Genomic DNA, 20,977 nt, shown 5'->3' on the forward strand with positions numbered 1-20,977 from the left:
AAGCCAAAGTGGAGTTGTGTCTCAGGGAATATATACTTTCTTTCCCTCATTATTCTAAAGCTCCACCAGTCTCTTTGTGATTGGTCAGTTTTCGGCTGTCTCACTTAATTTGCTACTGATTGGGGGATCTTCACATTCCTTATTAACAGCTTTCTCTTTCCCCATTTGTTGCATCTTTATCTTTATGGCCCAGTCCTCTGGATGGGCATCCCTACATTGAAGTTAAACAGCTGCCCTTCTAAGTTGTCCATAAATTAAACCACTCTCCATTTCTCCAATCTCCGCCTCCCTTTACCACCTGAAGGAAACCAGGACTAGCATTAACAATGTTGTCCTTGGTCCTGGGATGTTTGTTTTTCCTAGTGGAATTGGTTACTTTCCCTTGGTTGTCCTTATCTCTGAAGCCTCCTAAATTCTTCAGAGATCCCCTCCTGCACTGTCCCTAAAACTGCCTAATTTCTAGCTTGCCCTGTGTCTCACTCTCATCCTCCCCCACATTTGGCCTGTACCCTGGTTCTTGCATAAATAAATAAATAAATCTTAAAAAAAAAAAAAAAGAATGCTTATGCTATGAGGTATGGAATAGCAAATTTCCTCGTACAAACTGTGTAAAACCCTGCCATTTTTACTCTTGGGTGCTCAGCCTTTTGGGAACAATTTGACTGAGACTGCCAGTGTGACAAGTAAATCTCTCTCTCCACCTCTCTGAGTGCCCCCTGATTTCTCTGGGAAATTGCCACACCACCTCTAGCTCTTGGCATTGTGTGGGCCAGGTTTCTGATCTTGTGGCACCTCCTTTCCAGTTTTTCTATCCTTATCCTCCATCATCTGCCATCAATAGTTGTATTTCAGAAACACAATTCACTTTACATTTCCACTGTTTTGGGGCTACATTAGGTAGTTACCTGAAACTGATGGAGTTTTTGGAGTTAGTGGGTTTGGAGTGTGGGGTCCTTGGGTTCACTCTGGGAAAGGTGTCACCAGAACTCCCCTTTCAGGGACACGCGGTGAGTTCTCCAGGCGAGTTTCTCCATGAGACAGAGACATTTGTTATATTTAAGGGCAGGTTTATTTGGGAAAGGGACAGAAAAATAAAAGAAACTTGCATAGATACAAGGGGGCAGGAAGAACTGCCTCAAGAGGGAAGGTTTGCTATGAGAGGCATGCATGGTTGCAGGAGGGCAGCCTTGAGTAAAGCTGCCACTGCTGAGGGATGTCAGTGAAGAGAAGTTCTGGCATGGTACAGGTAGGTCATGGGCAAGCAGGAAGCTGCTGACCTGCAGAGAAAGGGAGTTGGTGAAAAGAAGCACCTGCATAGGCACAGGTAGGCAGAGGGAGTGCTGCTCTGAACCTGTGCAGAGACTTCACTGACATAGTCCTTTTATCCTTGGGAGGGGCTCACTCCTCAGTGGAGTGGCCTGTTTGTTGCTGATGTTGGATGACTAGGCAAAACCAGAAAACAACCAGGGATTCCAGGGTGGGCCCAATCTCAATATCTTTACCCTCAGGTCTGTGCTCCACTCCCTATAGTATCTGATCCTCTTGGGTCCTATGCCTTGTCATAAGGCACTGGTGCCTAAGGGTCACAACCTCTACAGCTGGGTTAATGGTCATGTTATTCCCCTTGACCTTCACCTCCTTGTATGAGTCAGGTTCTGGCACCTCCTTTCCAGTCTTTCTGTTCTTGTCCTCCATCAAATCTATTTCAAAAGAACTTGAAATAATCAAAGATTAAAGTATCCCATGTCCTATAGAGAGGAAAGTAAATTATTAACCCATCAGGATCAGGATAATTTATATTTGATAAGACAGAACAGTGAACAGGGAACAGTGTGTGCTGACAAAGCAGCAGGAACAGGCCCTGAGGGGCTGGAAGAGGCAGTGAGGGGGTGTGTGTCCTTACTGCAGCATGTCTAGGTACCCCATATTGTTCAGGGATAACTGCCCTGTGATCTGTCCCGTCTCATTCCCCCCACCACCCAAGGGCAGCATTCAGGGGGAAATGAAGTTTCTGGGTGTGTCCTTCTGGGGCAGTTCTGAGTCCAAGGTTCCCTTCCTGCTCCCCTCCCCTCCAGGGTTGTAGAGCTGGGAGCTGGGCTGGGCTGGGAGCTGCAGTGGGGGTGGGGCACATCCTACCACAGCCCCTCCCCCCTGGAAGATCCTGTCAATGTAGCTACACTGAGGGCAGGACACTGGGCACCCTCATCTCTATCTGCAGGTGTGAGAATAAGGCGCCACAGACACCATCTGTGCAGCCTAGATCCTGACACTTAGTAGGTGCTCAGTGAAGTTTGTTTTTTTTATCTATCTCTTCATTAAATTCCTCTAAAATATCTCATGGGCCTCCCCTCGTGGCGCAGGCGGTTGAGCGCCGCACTGTGAAGCTGTCCACAGCCTCTGCAGCACGGGTTCGATCCCAGCCGGCAGGTGAGGGTCCCACATAGGGCGGCAGACCTCTCCTGTCTCACCCACTGCTCCCCTCAGCAGTGTATTTCGTCAGTCTGTCTGTTCTGTTCCCCGCTCTGTCTCTGGTGAATCCTCTTATCCTCCCACACCTTTGGCCTGTACCCCGGTTCTTGTATAAATTAAAAAAAATCTTCAAAAGGAATAAAATATCTTATAACCTGAGAACTGTCCCCATTAGACAGGGTTGGCGGTGGCAGAGGAGCATAAACACAGAGGAGCATAAGCACATAATCATTTTTAGATTAAGATGGATTTTCCCAATATTACTGAGTCTTAAGAGGAGATGATCAAAAATGAACATTTAAGGTTGACAGAGTGGGGTAAGTGCATGTATATCCAGAAATCCTGTTTTTTTCCCAGAATTTTAATATCTCAGACCAGACTGCCATTTCAGGGGTCTGTGTATTTCCAAGCATGAGGGGTCAAGTCAGTCTGGCTCCCTGAAGACAGACACAGCAGGCCCCTCAGGACAGGGAGAGTGAGCCCTGGCAGGACAGTCCTGCTGCTGTGAGTCTGTGACTCTGTGAGGAGTCAGGTCCCTGGGGTGTAGAACATGATGTGAGGACGACAACCTGGAAGGAGTGCGGTGAGGCCCACACTCGCAGGAGTCACTGCCTGGTGACCCTGAGCCCTGGGCAGGCCTGGGGGGCAGATATAGGTGCTGACCTGAATGTTTCCAGGTGAGTTAGATGTGATTTATGACCCATTTATGTTTGGGGGGGAATAGAAAAACAGACATGGGATCATGGTGAATGCTGTGTCCATTATGGGCTGGTGCTCAGGTCAGAGGTGACGTCTCATGTTCTCAGTGGTCTGAGGGGTTTTCTGAGTGGACGAGGCCGAGGAGCCGATAGGCAGCAGCAGTGCCTCCTGCAGATGAGCTCAGCTGAGGCTGGTGAGGCTGCTCCCTGCTGGACACAGAGCAGGACTCACAGGGCCTCCCCCAGGAATCCCACCTGGTACCCAGATGACACCTGTAAGGGCAGTGGTGGAGAACAGCCCCCCAACCCCAACAAGCCTGTGGGGGGGCATAATAGGCATCAGAGTTTGGGGTGTTGCAGAAATAAATTCTAGCCTTTTACCCCGGGCAGGGGAAGAACAAACGGTACTTTAGGAATGGTGAGGTCAGGAAAAGCTTTATTACTCATGCATGAGGTCTGAGACCTAGGTAGCCCCGTAAGGTCTTAGCACCAGTCTAGAGACAAGGGTTTTTTTGTTTGTTTGTTTGTTTGTTTGTTTGTTTTTAATATACAACCATCTTGCATTGATAACATCAGTTAGCAAGCACAATATTCCCAGACAAAGAGGGAAAGACAGACATTCGAGGATGTCCTTTGAGAGATAAATAAGCTTGGCTGGCTGTCCGACATTGTTCAAGTGTAACCTCATTTAGAGAAGCTAAAACTTAGATGGCAAGCTCTCTAAGGAAAGTTTATCAAGTAAGCAAACTTGTTATTGTAAGGTCAGTGCAGGGGGCCTGTTGAGGGCCCCAGAAAAGGGGCACAAGGCGGGTCCTTAAAACTGCAGAGGGAAATCCCACCACTGTCTCAGTTCCTGCAGCCAGAGGCTTCCACTGATACAAACAGGAACTGACAGCAATCAACCAAAAAACTGCCAAAAAAATAAAAAACAACTTCAGTTTCCACATACACAGTTTCCCACCTATACCTTCCACACCCTATTGAAGGACATCTCTCCCCCATAACGGGCACGACTTCTCGGACCTCCTTGGGGGTCGATGAACATTGCCTGGGAGTGTAATAAAGTTCCTGTCAGAAACTTGGCCTGGCTCTCCTTCTCTGTACCGCACCAATCCTTGCAGTTATTTAAAATCACATTGAATTATTACTGCACCAGGCCTAAGACCCTTTAGCAGGAATCAGGAAAGATTTATTTGCTTAGCAGTTCCCCTACAAGGGAACTTTCAGGTCACTTCAGATGTGGCCTGAAAGGTGAATGGTTTGGGGAGCAGAGGCAGTAGGAGCATCAGGGACTGTGAGGAGGTCTGAGGCTAGGAGAGCTCCCTGAATTGAGGGAGTCACCTGAGCCATAGGGAGGTCCTGGGAGAGGCCAGAGAGGGAGGGGGATGTCTGGAAGGGGGAGGCCCTCTCCTTTAAGCAGAGGGATCCCTGAAGGGATGAGAAAGGAAGATGACATGAGCTGACTGGAGAGGGTCATGACCTTGAAAGGAAATGGACTGGGGGAGATGAAGCTGGAGGTGAGGTGGGATAACCTTTGGGCCAGGTGAGAAATGAGGGTGATGTGGAATAGATGCTGGTCATGGACATGGACTGAACATTTGGTGCATTGGAAGTAGATTGGGTGGGGAGTAGACTGTGAAGATGAACCTGGAGTTTATGGCAGAGATAACTGGGGCACATAGGTGCCCTTTACTGCTAAGGGGAAACCACAGGAAGTGAGGGGGAGGGAAGGCCCAAGCTCCAGGTTCCTTGGGGACATAAAATCAGGCCTTTCCTGGTGACCCTGCATCCTGGTGGGACAGGGTCTGGTCATTGTGACCAGGTCCCGGGTGACATTAACATCTGAACAAGCCGCAGGCCCCATCCATGCAGTCTGGGCAGGACCAGGTCCTGGCAGCATCCGGTGCCCAGTGCTGACTCCTGGTGTCCAGGATGTGTGGGGTCTTGGGTCAGCTGCTGTGAGGAAAAGAGAAACAGCCCCTCTGGTGGCTCCTCACAGGCTCTGCCATGTGGGTGACAGCTGACATGGGGTCACTGGGGTGGTCACCGTTGGGCACAGGCTGTGTCAAGTCCTGACTGAGCCCCACACTCACCCCTAGTTCTGGGGCTGGAAGCCAAGTGGCTTGGAGCGCAGTGGGTGCTCCACAGTGGGTGCTAGGTGGTGCTTCCCCTGTGCCTGCAGGGGAGTCAGGGTGCCTGCTGCTGGCCCCTCTGATCCTGCTGTTTCCCTGCTGATAACCAGGGTGCACTGTCCAGAGGGCAGGGTGGAGGTTGCTGGGATTGCATTTCAGCTTTCACTTTCAAAAACTGGAAGGAGCCTGAGAACGTGACTGGTATTTCTTAGGAGAGCTTTGTTAGGGCTCCAGGGCTGGTCTCTACAGACCCCCCTCAATCTGTGCCAAGCTCTACTTCTCTACTCTCCTGGGAAACACCTTCCCTAAACTATGAGGGACCCTGGGCTCCCAGCATGGCTCCTGAGCCGCTAACTGTAGGTGTAAACTGTGGAGGAAGATTTGGGGTCTGCTGGAAGCCCTGAAACTTCTCAAGCTTCAAGAGATGCTCTAGGAGTTCCACCTTTTCAAAACAGGTATGTAAGTTTTGAAGACATCTGTCTACCAAGAAGAGAAAAGTGGGGAGCAGTTGGCTGTCAGGAGGGAGCTGAGACTATGATGGGGATGGACTAGGTTCGGGGGGTGCCACTGGAAATGGCGCTGCTCTAAGAAGAACCAGCACAACCTCACTGAGGGTTGTATGTCATTTAATCTCATGATGTGCATGTAACACTCGCTGTGGATGCTGTTCTAATGGCATGTAGTGACTCTTCAAATACAATTTCATGTAATTCTCCCTCCAAATTTGAAGGGAACTGTTGCTAGTATTCTCATGTTACAGATGATGAAACTGAGGGAAGAAGTCTAAGGGAGTTCATGAATATGGTCACACAGAGAGTGGCTGAGTTCAGAGGGGACCTTGTAGCACCCAGAATCTGCCCTCCCAGGAACATTGCTTACCTCCACCAACCCCAGTCAGTAGGTGGTTTGAGGGTGTTTTCTCTGAGCAGGACTCATCTACCCTTCCTGCTGCTCTGTCTACACCAGTTAGAGAGGATGAGGATGAGGACCGAAGCCCTCAGTGGGGATCTGACCTGGCTCCTGCTATGTTTGGGGCAGGACCTTGTCCTTGTCCCTGGAAGGTCAGGGCTGGGGAGGGACTGACCTTCAGGTGAACTGAACAAGCAGACAGAGCAGGACAGGGGCCTGTGGGGGGACCCCAACTCCTTGGGTACAGTGTCGTGTGTCCTGAGGCTTCTCAGGGACACCTGCTCACACTGAGGGGGGCAGGATCACAAGCAGGCACTGGCCTGTCCTTCGTGGGAGCCTAGGTCTGGGCCTCTGTCCTGGGGAGTCACTGGGTACGATGAAGATGAGTGGGGTGTCATTTGGACCCTGGGCCCAGATGTTGGGAACAAAACGGATTGGTCAAATGGGGCTGTGGTGTGGGGCCACTGGGGTGGAAAGGGCTGCAGGGTTTTCTTCTCAAGCAAACCTAATCATCCCTATAGTCACAGAGGCTTTCAGAAGGGCTGAATGGAGGTCTCGTTGTCCTTTCTTGGTGTCAGAGCTGTGTGCTTATGCTTCCCCCTATTAACATAATATACCTGTAAGAAAGTCTCCTGTTGGTATAGTGAGGGCATAGGGGGAGACCCTGAGCCCTGTTCCCCCCTGAGCCCAGAGCTCCTGGCTGCCCTGCTCCTCTGTGTGGGCCTGGCTGCCTCCTGCCCTGTCTCTCCCCAGCCCTGAGGAGATGGCGCCCTGCTCCTGCCCCAGCTCTGTGCTCTGCCTCCTCCCCTTTCTGCTGCTCCTCCTCCAGCTGCCTCCCGGAGGATCCCAAGGTGAGTGTGTCCCTCCCAATTCCTGTGTCTCCCTCTGGTGGGTGGGGCCCAGCGGTTCTGGGAGCTCTTCCTGCAGGAAAGATGGCTGTGTGGGGGGCCTGGCTCTAGAAAGATAGGGGTGCTCCCAGACCACTCATGTGATGAGACAGTTAAGAGCAGTCACTGAGCTGCTGCATGAGGGGGAGGGATGACTATTACTCAGTGATTAGTTTATGGTGTTTAAAAAATGTAACTTGCAAAAATGTGAAAATACTTTTACCCTCACTTTTTGTTTTAGATTTATTTGCATCACAAAAACTTGTTAGTCATTAATTCACTTCATTCCACCATTATGTTTCTATTATGTGCTATGTATAGAATGGAGAAGTTCCCCAACTTCAGAGAGCTGCTTTCTTGGAGGAGACAGTGACTAAAAAAGACATGAAACCCATCCCACCCTCACCTTTAGAAGCACTGAGAGGCAGGACAGGCAGGGAGCAGGTCGGGCAGCAGGGGAGGGAAGGGTGTGGGGGCAGCTGTGACCATCAAGGGGGTCAGTATAGATGGTGGGATGGGAGCAAAGCCCTGGCGGAGGGGTGTTGGGGATTAGGATCCTATGGAGGGAACCACCCTGTTGGGGGCTGGCTGCGTGTTGAATGTGCAAGTACAGAGGAGGTGAGGCTCAGTTGGAGCAGAGGGAGAGAGGGAGAAAAGGAGGGAAGGAGGATTTGGGTGTTAGAGAGGTACTAGACAGTCAACCCTATGGGGTCTGTGGGTCACTGTGGGAATGTGGAGCCACTGTGAGATTTGAGAATTGTAGGAACACAGCTTTCAGGTGTAAAGGGTCCCAGACGTGGGGTGAGGAGAGACAGACAGGGAGACTAGCTACCCTCATCCTCCAGATGAGGGCTGGTGGTGACTCAGGCCAAGCTGGAGCAGGAGAGGTGAGAGTAACTCATTGAAGTCCAGCAGAGCTCACCCTGCAGAAGAACCATGTCAGTCTGTCCACCTGGTCTCAGAAGACCCAGAGTTCTAAGAGGGTGTCAGTGGGTGAAGCTTCCTTTTCAGAAGCAGTGATTTGGGCTCCTGGGAGTGATGGGATGGTAGGTCTTTAACAAAAATAATAATTGGCTTTGGTTTTTCCTTCACAGCTAATTCAGTGGAGGAGAAATACATTAAGAATATTAAGTTAAGAGTGGGGGTGGGGGCCCTGGGGTGGCAGAGGGACCACACACTTCTCACCAGAGCACAGAAAGCTCTTCAGCCACCTTCAGTCCTGTCCTGAAATTGGTCACACTAGAGTGTGGTTCTCAGCATGTGTCCCCAGGACACTAATGTCGCATCCTCCTGCTCCTTTGAGCAGCACCTGCTGAGTGCGCCCTGGGCAGTGGGGAGGGTTCCCAGCGATGGTGATTCCGGTGTCTCGGGGTGGGCGGGGGGGAGATTGAAGAGTTAGTCCTTCTCCAAGGGCCCGGGGCCGGTGCACAGGGAGATGTGGGGGTCTCTGACATCATTCTGCATCACAAAGTTGGGGCCAGAAGCTCTTCCCCTGATTCAGAGACTCCCTGCTCACGCCCACGGGTCAGGGCCATCTCACAGGACACCTGCCCCCGGAGCCGGCCCTCCCAGCGCGAGGCGCGGTCCCTGCCCAGGTGCGTCTCTGAGCCTTCTCGCTCCCATGTCTGTGTCCACAGAGGAGTTCCGAGTGATCGGCCCCACGGATGCCATCGTGGCGGTGCTGGGCAGGGACACCAAGCTGCCCTGTCGTGTGTCGCCCCCCATGAACGTGAGGGACATGGAGCTGAGGTGGTTCCGTTCCAAGTTCTCAGAGGCCGCGTTCAGCTACAAAAACGGTCGTGAAGAGGGCGAGGAGCAGCTGGCCCTGTACAGGGGGCGCACGTCCCTGGAGGAGGACTTCCTGGCACGGGGGGAGGCGGCCATGCGCATCCGCGGGGTCCGGGTCCCCGACAACGGGCAGTACACCTGCTTCTTCAGGAAGGAAAACTTCTATGAAGAGGCTACTTTCGAGCTGAAGGTGGCAGGTTGGTGACTTGATGTATCTGCTAGGATTCCTTTGGGAGGACCCTCAGGGACCAAGTAAATCAGCTCCTCATTTTATAGACCCGGAAAGACAGGCTCAGTCTCCCTCACTTACTCCACACAAACCTAAAGACTCCCTCCTGCCCTGGCTCCTACTATGTGCAGGGGCTGCTATGTAAAGGGTCTGGCTGGCACATGGGGTACATCAGTGAGCCTAACCCTGGCCTGTGGAGTTTATTTTCTAGAGTAAATACATAAATAAATGGACAAGAAGCTAATAGAGAATCTTAGAAGGTGCTAAGTGTTTAGGATAAAAGGTGAAATAGAGCAGGGACGGGGCCAGGATTTGGGGGTAGGAGGGAGGGAAGGCTTCGGTGTAATATAGGGGCTCAGCTTGGGCCTTTTGATGATCTGAGAAAAAGCTCAAAAGAAGTAGGAATGGAGTTCAGGGATTTACTTTTGGGGGGAGAAGAGTTCCACGCCCAGGGGACACGCATGGTGACACTCCCATGGGAGGAGTGGGCTGGCGTGTCTGGAGCACGAGGAGCCCATGGTGGTTGGCAGATGAGTGAATAGAGGGTGGTAGCAGGGGACAGCCCTGGAGTAATGCGATGTTCCTGGTACCGGGTGCACAGAGAGCAGTGGTTTAGGCTGCCTGTGGTGGTCAGGAGGTTTGGAGGTACACAACTGGGCAGACACTGAAGGTCACCAGACAAGGTTCCAGAGCCCTTGAGGCTGGTGGACTGGGTGCCAGGAGGCAGGGGCCCCCAGCATGGTAATTGTGGTTATTCGCAGTTGAGAAATATTCACTGGGGCTTGAGTGTTGGGCCTTGATAGGCACAGGGTGTATAAGTTGGGAAATAGAAGGAATTATTAAGGGGGAACGCAGAGAGATGGCAGGTCATGGAAGACATTGTGTACACTGTTTAGGGGTTTGAGTGCAAAATTGAGGAAATTTTAAACAGAATAGTGTTGGGAATGTTCACTTTGGCAGCTGAGAGGAGAATGGATGACAGGTGAGCATGGCTGGAGGCGTGGATCACAGTCACGGTAGAGGGAGGACTGCCCAGGAGGACTGCCCGACTTCAGTAGCACCAGTGTGTGGATAGGAGGGTCAGATGTCAACAAAATTTGAAAAAAATAAACTCTCAATAGAGTAGGTAGATTTGAGCTCACAGAGAGTTTGTAGGGGAAGAGGACAATGCAGACTCCCAGGGTTTTGTTTTGACTTTTTGCTGTTTGTTGTTAGGGATAAAGGTGATTGTGTGTTAATCACTAATATTGTCATAATGCTCTGCCACATACAGCCACACAAATATCAGTAGCATAGAGTCACAACCATTTAGTTAGTTCAGGCAATAAGGAGGTTTGCTAATCTGGGTTCTACTCGGTAGCCTTCACTGGATTTGGTCATGCTGAGAAAATATAACAAAATGTAAAGCAATGGACTCCATATTCAGAAATTCACTTCACAAAGATAGTAGAGAAAGAAAACACTTTTATTATTGAAAAAGCATTAAATCAGAATTTTATATGCATCCCAATCTATCTACTAAGAGACTGTGAAGACACCATGCATGGCATACATGTCTTCAAGATGAACAATCATCAGCTCTCATATGAAAGGACTTGACAACACTATTTATCCTCATACTTCACTTCAAAACTTACCTGGCGATTGGGGACTTCTAGCTAATTGGCTTTATCTGGAGGAAAAATAAATTCCTACATCTTTATGACAAGAAGTGACTTTATAACTTGGAGCAAGGTGCACAATGAAGTTAGGTGCCTCTCCTCATAAGAAGGGGGGACATGGGGTGCTATCTCCTTTGATGTCAACATTTCCATGAGATGGCTCCTGGATTCTTTGAGAAAGATATTACTGGATCATGAAGCTGGCAAAAAGCCTATCTATTTTTCAAAAAGGATTTGTATACATTTCAAAAAGAAGAGAAAGTACCTACAAGTACAAGTTTTCTAAAATAAATGCTGTAATTAAAAGGAGGGGAAGTGAATCTCTTTCCTTATTTTTAACAAGGAGAATTAAGTCTCTTACTCTAGTTTTTATTTGTCCTTAGAGTCTGGTGGTGAGGTTGTGATGTGGAGCTGGCTGGGTGTGATCTGGGAAAGGTTGTCCAGCATGCCCTTCACAGGCAGAGGGCGCCCAGGCATAGGCTCTATGCCCAGTGTCTGAGTGACCTTGACTGGCCTCAGGGTTAAGTCAATCATGACCCCATCCAGGGGCAGAGTGAGAAGACACCAGGATGTATGAGGCAGAGGGAAAGTTAGAAATAAAGATGAAGAATTGGGGATATTTGCATATCTATCACAGATGGGGTGGAGTCATTAATTCATTCTGGAATTTGAGTGTGAGTGTGTGTGAGGGAATCACAGTAATGGTAACACACAGGGGCATAATTTCAGGGAGGGGAATTGAGGTAGGGTTGTTATTACTATAATGTGGGAGTGATTTAGAGGAGAGGAAGCTGGTATGGATAAGATGCTTTGGGAGAGTGTGAGGTGAGAAAGGTGGAGGATTAGGATGGAACCTGGGACTAATTTCTTCTGTTTCCTTTGGACATCGACTTTCAACCTGATAGCTTGAGCCCCAGCCCTCTGTGCCCCATTAGTCCCCATACTCCATCCATCTGACTCTGGGGGTGGGTCATGTCTTGGTCCCTGCAGGCAGCAGGCTTTCCTCATACTCCCCAGAATGCACCTGGACAAACTCCCTGGAGGTGTGCAGAGGTGGGTCCTGCCCCACCTGCCACTCATCTTCCTTTTGCAGGTATGGGCTCTGCCCCACAAGTGCACATCACGGGGCCAGTGGAGGACGGGGTGCGTGTGGTGTGTACAGCCTTGGGCTGGTTCCCGAAGCCCCAGGTACAGTGGAGAGACCCCCATGGGAAAAAGTTACACCAGTTCTCTGAGGCCTACACCAAGGACACTGAGGGGCTGTTCAGCGTGGAGTCCGCTCTGGTGGTGAGAGACAGCTCTGTGGGGAGTGTCTCCTGCTCCATTCTCAACCCTGTCCTGGGCCAGGAGAAAGCCATGGCCATTGTCACCCCAGGTCAGCGCTCTCACCCCTCCCTAGGGTCAGAGGGAGGGGCTGGGTACCACCAGGTGAGCTGGGGTGGGCTGTCCTGGGCTGTGTCCTGATAGGGTGTCTGTGGGGGTCTCTGTCTGTAGAGCCCTTCTTCCCCCGGGTCTCTCCCTGGAAGCCAGCTTTCCTGGTGATCCTGACCTTGCTGCTGCTCCTCTTCCTGGGGGCTGCTTGCTACGCCTGGAGAGAACATTCTACACAGATGCAGGAGCTGCAGAAACAGAGAAGTCTGTGCCGGGATAAGAGGAGGATAGACAGACCAAGGAGGAGGCCCTGGAGAACACAGGTAAGGCAGGACAGGGCCAGTCTGGTGAGTGAGGCAGTTGGTGCTGAGAGGGACAAGCTGATCACGAGTCAGAGCCCAGGGTCCATTTTATGGGGAGATCAGAGCAGGAGGCTGAGTTCCAGAGAACAATGGAACTTGGAGGTTCAGATGGGTCTGGAGATGGGAATTTTATGACACAGAAAGGGTTTTGTTTTGTGGATCCTCTAGGCACACAGTTTTCCTTCCTGGGGACAGGAATTGAAGCTTTTTTGTTTTCACTCTTTCAGAGGAACTCCAGGCAACTCTAGGTAAGCTCTGCTCCCCCTCCTGAACCCTCCGTGTCCCCTTCATAGGAGGCATTCTGGCTCTTAGCTCACCTGTGTCCTGTGTTGTCTTTCAGACCAGAGGAAGGCAGCTTACCTGGCTGGTGAGTGATGCTCCAGGGGTCCTGGGTAACTTGTCCCCCCTGAGCCCAGGTGTCTCCCCTTTGTCTAAGTACATGGGGACCCCTTCCCTGTGGTGGAGCTGGTGGGAGGCAAGACCACGTTCCCAGGTTCTCCCAGTTTTTGGCTGTATCCCACTCAGTCAGGGCATCCTGGTGAGTGGTAATCCATGGAGTTTTGTGCATCCTGGTCTCATTCCATCCCTGCCCTTCCCTCCATGGTGATGGCTTTCAGCCTTCCATGCATCTCGTTCTTGATCAGCACCTGGAAGCAACAGACAATTCCTCTGAAGTTTCATTAAAGGTGGATAAGTAGGGCCTCCCTGGTGGCGCAGCGGTTAAGCGCTGGGTTGCGAAGCTGCCCGTAGCCTCTGGGGCGCCAGTTCGATCCCCGGCTGCTCCCCGGCCACCAGAGGAGGGTCCCACATGGCGCGCAGACCTCTCCTGCTGCCCGCTGCTCCCCTCAGCAGTGTACTTCGGTCCTTCTGCCTGCTCTGCTCCCCGCTCTGGCTCTGGTGAATTCTCTCACCCTCCCGCGCTTCTGACTGTACCCAGTGCTTGTATAAACAAAACAAACAAACAAATAAATAAATAAATCATAAATAAATAAAAATACATGCCTCTTGAAAAAAAAAAAAAGGTGGATAAGTAAATGGGGACATTAAATTGAAGAGTGATCTTTTGCCCGCTGCCTCCAAAACAGCATTCAAGCAGTCTGTTCTCTCCAGAATCTGAAGTTGCTGATCAATGAATGCTGAGGTGGACAGGTTGACCACGTGTGGGGTGTGGTGGGGGCTGTCAGTGATCCAGAACAGCGGGGTTTTCTCTGAGGTAGATTAGTGACTTTTACCCCAGAGCTTTCCTCATATCCTAAATCCTTCTTTGCTCAAAATAGATTGGATCTAGATTTTGTTACAATATGGAATAATTTATATTTTATTTCTTAATAGTATAATTTTTAATTCTTAGTGTCAAAACTGAACAAAGGTAGAATAAGAATGTTTTAAGTTTTGAGGCCCAGAGCTGCTCAGCGACTTACCCAAAGGCCCTCAGCAGCAGCAGGCAGGGCTGGGTCAGTCTGTCCTGCAGGCTCCTGACCTGAGCCAGGGGATTTCCCACCACCCCCTGCTATCTGCACAGGGCAGGAGGTCCTGACCTCCCAGCCTCCCCCCCCCCCCCCGACCCCACAGAGAGTCTCACCTGCAGAACAGGGGGACCCAGGCCCAGTGGATCTCTTGAGCAGGTGTTGTGCTGAGTCTCACCTGTGTGTTTCCCTTCCAGCCTGGAGGAAGTCCCAGCTGTATGCAGGTAAGTGGCCCCTGAGGGTCCTGGGACTCCCTCCCAGCCTCCTCTCTGCCCCTTCTCTATCAGGGACCCCCACAAGGTAGCGTAGGAGTCCCTGGTCTGCTTTTATTCTGTAGCCTCCATCTGGAAACAACAGCCCCCCCCCCACCACCACCCTTGTGAAACAGACCTGCCTCCACCTGCCCTGTCCTAACTGCAGGTCATGTGGGGTCAGGACACCCTCTGACCCTTTGTCACCTGGTCCTGCCTATGGGTGAGTCCAGTGGGAGGTCAGCGTGAGCAGAGGCTGAGCAGGTTAACATTTGCACAGTTTTGTGGATCAGGAATTGCTGATCTCTAGATGCCAGAAATCCTGCTTGTCTGCTTAGATCTCAGGTCTTGCTAAGGGGTCCTTGGTTTGGGATCCTTCTTCCCCATTTTGCATCTAGCTGGATTTCTTCCACTAAGCCACCTTGGTTGCTGAGGAATTAGTTATTTTAGGACAGTGTTATGGCAATTTCCCAGAGAAATCAGAGGGTTCTCTGAGAGGTAGAAATGGATATTCACTTGTCACACCAGCAGGTTCAGTCGGGAGGCTTGCCCGATCTGGTTCTTAGGATCCTGGGCTTGGTGTCTATGGAGAAGGTACAGTGCTGTCTAGCTGTCTGGGACATTGTTGTCCTCACACCTCACTCCAGGGTAAAATCCACGGGCTTGGTCACTTGGATGCTTATGGTATATGGCTTCCTTCTTTTGACCCAGGCTAACCCTCTGGTTCTCCACCTTCCAGCAGAGCATGGGAGATTTTCTGGGTCTTTGTGCAAGTGATGGGTACTTCGAGTTCTCTCAGACTCTTCTCTACTAGAACCTTATTATGCTGGGTGTGGCACACACCATATACAAGCATGTTAATCTTCTCTCAACTGCCACAAATGACCAAAAACTTAGCAGCTTGAACTAATACAGATCTACTGTCTTCTAGCTCTGTAGGTCAGATCCCATCAATGTGCAGCAAGGGCTGTGTTCTGTTTCTGGAGGCTCTTGTCTTTTCCAGCTTCTGGAGGACTTGTGCATTCCTTTATTTATGGGCCTCTTCTTCTGTCTTCAAGTCAGCACACACAACATGTCTCTGACTCTGCTTCTGTTGTCACATCTATTTCTCTGATTACAAAGCCTAGAAAGCCCTTTGATTTTAAGGATTCACATGGTTAATTTATGTCTACTTGGATATTCCTTGCTAAACTCCATCACAAAGTTCATTATCTAGATCACAGCTTTAAAGTTTGCTTTGCCATGTGTGTGCCATTGACATGTCTGGGGTTTAGGATATGGGTATCTGTAAGGTCAGGAATGGGCACAATGCAGGTTTTCTATGATCCAGCAGACGCGGTAAAGGAGGAATCGGAGCCCTCAGTGGTTTTTGCAGGTTTTATTGGGGGTTCACCAGGCATGGCAGGCTGGGGTGCTGGGGGGCCGGAGGCTGGCAGTCCTCCCAGGCCTCAGCAAATCCTCACTCTATCTGGGCTCTCCGGTGATCTCTGCTTCTGCTTCTCTGCTTCTCTCGGCTTCTGCTACTTCTTTCTCAGCTTCTCTTCTCGTTCTCTTTCGGCTTCTGCCCCTTAACGCCGCCCTTAAAAGCCCAGTCGAATCCCATCTACCTATGCCCACACCCTACTCCAGGTGCCCGCCATCTGGCATGCATTCAGGACCACAGGGTTCCGTCATCTATCCTAAAGGCAGGAGGGCAGAAAAGCCTGACACTTTTCCTTACCCTACACAGTATCTTTTGGGGCTTATCACAACAGGGGTTCTCCTCTATGCTTTTATTCTTTCTAAATGATACTTGGGGGATCAGATGATTTGTTCCAGTTTTTTTTTTTTTCCCATATCTATATAGATGTTTTTTTGCTAACACCTGCACCTATCCACTCACTTCATATATTTAATTCCTCCTTTGAACCTCTCTCCATTCCTCAAAACTTCTTTTTTGTCTCCTAACTGGGCATCATTTCTCTGATGTTGTATCCTGATTTCCCTTCACTCACGGTTGATAGTTATCTTCCAACTTCAGTTAAGTTGTAATTCTCTTTACCTGTGGTTTAGAGGCAACTTTAAATTCTACTCAATCAGTTGTTTATAAGTAATAGCAGTCTTTGAAAAGTTTATCTATTACTTTTTCAAGAAAAATTGAGGCTTGGGACTTCAAAAATCTTACCTTAATGGACAAGTCTGAGTAATAACCATTCTGTTCAGGTTGACCCCAGTTCTCTTAATCCCTGGGTCTTAAAATTTATGGCTTAGGCTTTATGGGAAGGTTGCAATGTGGTTGTATGGTTTGTGTGCACATGTGTGTCTGTAAGAGAGAAAGAAATACATCAGATTAATGTTTCCAGAACAGTTTTTCTGTAAATTCATCACGATGTTTCAGAAGACTAGGTGCTGGTCCTGATGTGTGGGTCTCCACCTCCCTCATTTGAAATGTGTGATTCCTTGCAGGTTGGCGAAGGAGAAGTTCCAGGCCTGTGAGTGAATTGGTGTTCTTTCTGGGTGCTCCTCCTCCTGCTGCCCCACAGCTTCTGGCTTCTCCATCAGTCCTTCGTGTTGATGCAGATGCTGGCACCATCAGTGATGGGGCTGGGACGTGGCAGTGATAGTCACAAAATGTGGCTGGTGGATGTGGATGATTTGGTCCTGGCTGGTCCCCATATGACCATGTGCCATATGTAACCCCCAAGTCAACATTGTGGTTCTTTCTCCTGCTTAGAGGACTGTGGGCTTCATGTCACAATGCTCTCATCTCATGTAGTTTATCCCTCCCCTGCACTGCACTTTCCTCTCCCCATGCAGCTAAGGGTCTGGGTTGAGGTGTGTGCCCTTGTTATAGGTTAGGGTGTTCTTGCATACTTGGTTCCTCTCTCTGCAGGGTCTGTCACTCTAGATCCAGATTCTGCTTATGCCAGCTTTGCCCTCTCTTCTGACAAGAAGATTCTGACCCTGAAGGACTCCTTTGAGGATGCAGGAGACACCTGCAGCATCCTGGGCCTTGAAGGCATCACATCAGGGCGCTGTTACTGGGAGGTGGAGGTCAAGAATGGAGACAGAAATGTGTGGACTCTGGGGGTCTGTAGGAGTGATGTGAACAGGAAAGTTGGTATAGAGAGACCCCAGAAAGGGGGTTTTGGACTGTAGGGCATTTTGATTCAGGATTTGTGCCTGTACAAGTAAAAACACTCTGCTATCTCTTAGGCAGCTTCCCCACAGGGTGGGGGTTTTCCTGGACTGGGATCAAGGGGACGTCTCCTTCTATGACATGATTGATGACTCTCACATCTTCTCCTTCCCTCCGGAGTCCTTCTCTGGGAAGCTCTTTCCCTATTTTGCATGTGTCTCAGGGACGTGTCCATGACCCTCTGCCCCTGGAGGCTGGGGCCCAGAAGCCCTCTGTGCCCATGAACAAGCCTCCTTCTCTGGGGAGCCTGAGGGCTCCTCAGGAGAGGGGATCCCCTCAGGCTCTGGTGTGGATGGGGTTCCCCCAGGGCTTGAAGCCCCCCTCCTTCCTAACTGTGAGGCTGTGTACCACTAGGGCCATATCACTGTCTCTGCTCCTCACGGAGGCTTTTCTTTGAGCTGAAGACTCCCTGGGCACAGCCTCTGAGTGAGCTGGGTGACGTAGTCTCAACCTCATGCTCTGAGGACAGACCCCTGGGGTGTGGCTGTGTGAGAAGTGAGTCCATGCCTTGTGCTCAGCAGAAGAAGAAAACATTGACTATTGTTTGTGATGGGGGAAAGGATGTCCTGAACAAACTCCACAAATAGGTTTTATGGACTCCACCCCCATTCCAGATCAAAGAGATCCAAGACACCAAAATCTCCAAATCCCATAATGTCCTCATCACTGAAGGGAGGGTTGCCGGAAACTGAGGGTGGAGTTAAGCAGCCAGTGTTGGTATGTAACCAGACATGTGAGCCTTGGGGGCTCTTGGCTTTTCGCCAGCTCTCAGCGTGCCATTGGATTCCAGGTCAGGGGAACTGGGGGACACATTCACCAAAATAATCCCTCTCTGAGTTTATCCCTCTCTGAATTCATCTCTTCTCCCTGAGTTATTCATTTCTTCATTTCCCTTCTTTTGTAAATAAACCCTTATTAACTTTTCGTGTGTGCCTGCAGTTCAGTCTTATTATAAGTACCTTGAGAGGTACTTATAATAAGACTGGTCCCCATATGGCCATGTGATATATGTAACCCCCAGTCAGCCTTGTGGTTCTTTCTCCTGCTTAGAAGACTGTGGCTTCATGTCACAATGCTCTCATCTCATATAGTTTATCCCTCCCCTGCACAATCCCTCCCCCATGCAGCTAAGGATCTGGAATGAGGTGTGTGCCACAGTCATCAGCCTGTTTCCTATCGATGCTGCCCTGTAACATTTGTAGTAGTTTCTGATAGGTTTGACTTTTACTATGGGAAGACAGTTTTAAATTCCATGGGGTTTCCATATAACTTGGATAAGAAAAAGGATGAGCACTGAATTACTATGAAGAATAAAATGGAGTTTTACTTTTATCTGAGTTTGTACAGAGCAATCTAAGGCTAAAATGGGGTCCCAGCTCTATTTTGGGGGATCAATATTCTGTGTCTGGAAAAGTTGGTCATGCAAAATTTCTAGGGAGATAACTGGCTGATGGATTTTTATGAGAAGAGTCTCATTTCTCCTCTTTATTTCCTATACTGGGATGGGTGACATACACCTATTTTTCTGAACCTCAGGAATTTCTGTTACCTGAAAAATGTGCTGTGTTAATTTAGGGGATTCAGAAGAAAGGTCTGGGTTCTTCTCTGTGTCAATACCAGGTACTGACTGGTGCCTGAATTGAGCAGCTGCCTGACTTGAGAGGTGACTAAGCAGAGCCCTTTCAGACACAGAGTGAGCCACAGAGAACTTTCACCTCCAGCATGGTTCAGTTATCAAAATATATTGCCCATTATTACTTCAAGTTCAAAGTGAAAATCATGGAAAAGCACAGCCAAAGAAGGGCAGGACTAGCAAGGACTCAGACCTTCAGAAGTGAAGGTGTGTTTGCTCCACCAGGTAGAGAACTCTGACCTGCTGTGGGGTTGGCTGAGGGGGAGGAGACTTGGGACAGGAAGTGGAGGAAGGTGGTTCTGGTCAGTAACCAGCGCCTTCAGAGTTCACAGCTGTGCATGTCCTCTTGCTTGGGGTGTGTATGTGTGTGTGTTGAATGCAAGAGGTACTTGAGAATGTGACCTGGGGTATGGATGCTTGATGGCCGACACCTGGAGTATGTGTGGGGGTGCGTGAGTGGGCACACTGAGCTGAGAGGCTGAGCATATAAGGACAGTGTCACAGAGGATGGCACAGCAGAAATCGGAGAGACCATGTGTAGGGGCAGGGATGGCCACAGAGCAGGTTTTCTGATCCAGCAGACCAAGTAAAGGAGGAGTCAGAGTCCTCAGTGGCTTTTGTAGGTCTTTTATTGAGATTTACCAAGCATATGGCAGGCAGAGGTGCTGGGAGGCCGGGAGGCTGGCAGTCCTCCCAGCCCCCAGCAAATCTTTACTCTATCTGGGCTCTTTCTGGTGTTCTCTCTGCTTCTTCTGGAATCCCCGTTATGCCCACCCTTATAAACTCAGTCTCTCAGCCCAGGTATACCCACTTCAGGTGCCCCACCATCAAGCATGCTTTCAGGACCACAGGGTTCCCTCATCTATCCTAATGGCAGGAGGGCAGAAAGCCTGATGCTTTTTTACCTTACCCTACACCATGAGATAATATCAGAGAAAGACTAGAGAGCAAAGATTCACAGGGCCTGAGAGGCTTGCCAGCCTCCCTACCCTGTACCTGGGGTAAAATGGTGTAGAAAAATGGTGTAGAAAGATGATTAAAAGCCAGGAAAAGCCACTGAGGACTCCAGGACTCTCCTTTACCCATCTGTTCTGATACATAGAGAGCCTGCCCTGTGTCTTGCCTACAACCAGTTGGCTCTAATCTGTTGCTCATAGGTAACTTATCTGTTTTGGCGGTACTTAAATTGTGTTTGCTAAGGGATTCTAGTTCATTATGCAGAAGGTAAAGGATAAGCTTGCCATTTGTTACTTGTAACTAGATCTTAAACTTATCACCTATGGTACTTTTTCTATAACACCTTTTAAAATTCTCTCCCACACTTTTAAGAAATGTTTTATTTTACATGTTAATAGTAATTGTACCTAGTAGTTTTTTTACTTGGGCTAGCTTTAGTTCAAAGTGGTCATTGTTCATGTAATCTGGGTATAAAATTAAGCCAGGAGCTTTTGTTTAAACTACACTTTGGTTAGTCCAAGCATACTTTCCAGGATGCTTGCCTTGTTACAATTTATCTCCTCATATTTGTTGCCTATGAATTACTTGTATAATAGTGGCTTGAATATTTGAGAGTGATAGGTAGCATGTGTGTGCTTTATTGACTAATTCAATTAAGCACTCTGTACTACTAAATCCACCTTTATTCTTGAATTTTATACTTCCACCTAATAAAGTGTTCTTGATAGAAAACATAGCCCATATCTTCCCATCAGTATTGCCAACAAGGCACAGGACAGGTTTTCTATGGATCCGGGCAGACAGTTAAAGGAGTCCTGGAGCCCTCGGTGGATTTTTCAGGCTTTTAATGATCTTTGTACACACCATTCGTAGTGAGGAAACAAGGTGCAGGACTGGCAGGGGAGCCTGTGGCCAGGATGCTGGCGGCGAATTTTCATTCACTCTCCTGGTCTCTATTCTCTGCTGCACAGTCCTCTGCCCTGCCC

General features: G+C 49.5%; 2 protein-coding genes across 2 annotated transcripts in view; both read left to right on the forward strand.

Moving 5' to 3' along the window:
- Nucleotides 1-8,602: 8,602 nt before the first annotated feature.
- Nucleotides 8,603-9,093, forward strand: LOC129146448 (butyrophilin subfamily 1 member A1-like). The gene has a single exon (XM_054698704.1). The coding sequence runs from the start codon at nucleotides 8,717-8,719 to the stop codon at nucleotides 9,086-9,088; it is 372 nt and encodes a 123-aa protein (XP_054554679.1). The 5' UTR covers nucleotides 8,603-8,716; the 3' UTR covers nucleotides 9,089-9,093.
- A 654-nt stretch (nucleotides 9,094-9,747) lies between these two features.
- LOC119251383 (butyrophilin-like protein 1) overlaps nucleotides 9,748-20,977 on the forward strand; it is a 17,701-nt gene continuing 6,471 nt past the window's right edge. Inside the window, exon 1 of the mRNA XM_054698140.1 lies at nucleotides 9,748-9,757. The gene's annotated coding sequence lies outside the window, so the exon portion shown is untranslated. The remainder of the gene's footprint in view (nucleotides 9,758-20,977) is intronic.

The sequence above is a fragment of the Talpa occidentalis genome, unplaced genomic scaffold (genome assembly GCF_014898055.3).
Source record: "Talpa occidentalis isolate TD23 unplaced genomic scaffold, MPIMG_talOcc4v2.1 talOcc4.2, whole genome shotgun sequence".
Taxonomy (NCBI): domain Eukaryota; kingdom Metazoa; phylum Chordata; class Mammalia; order Eulipotyphla; family Talpidae; genus Talpa; species Talpa occidentalis.

Coding starts and splice junctions, on each gene's coding strand:
- LOC129146448 (XM_054698704.1), top strand. CDS start 8,717: ATGTCTGTGTCCACAGAGGAGTTCCGAGTGATCGGCCCCACGGATGCC.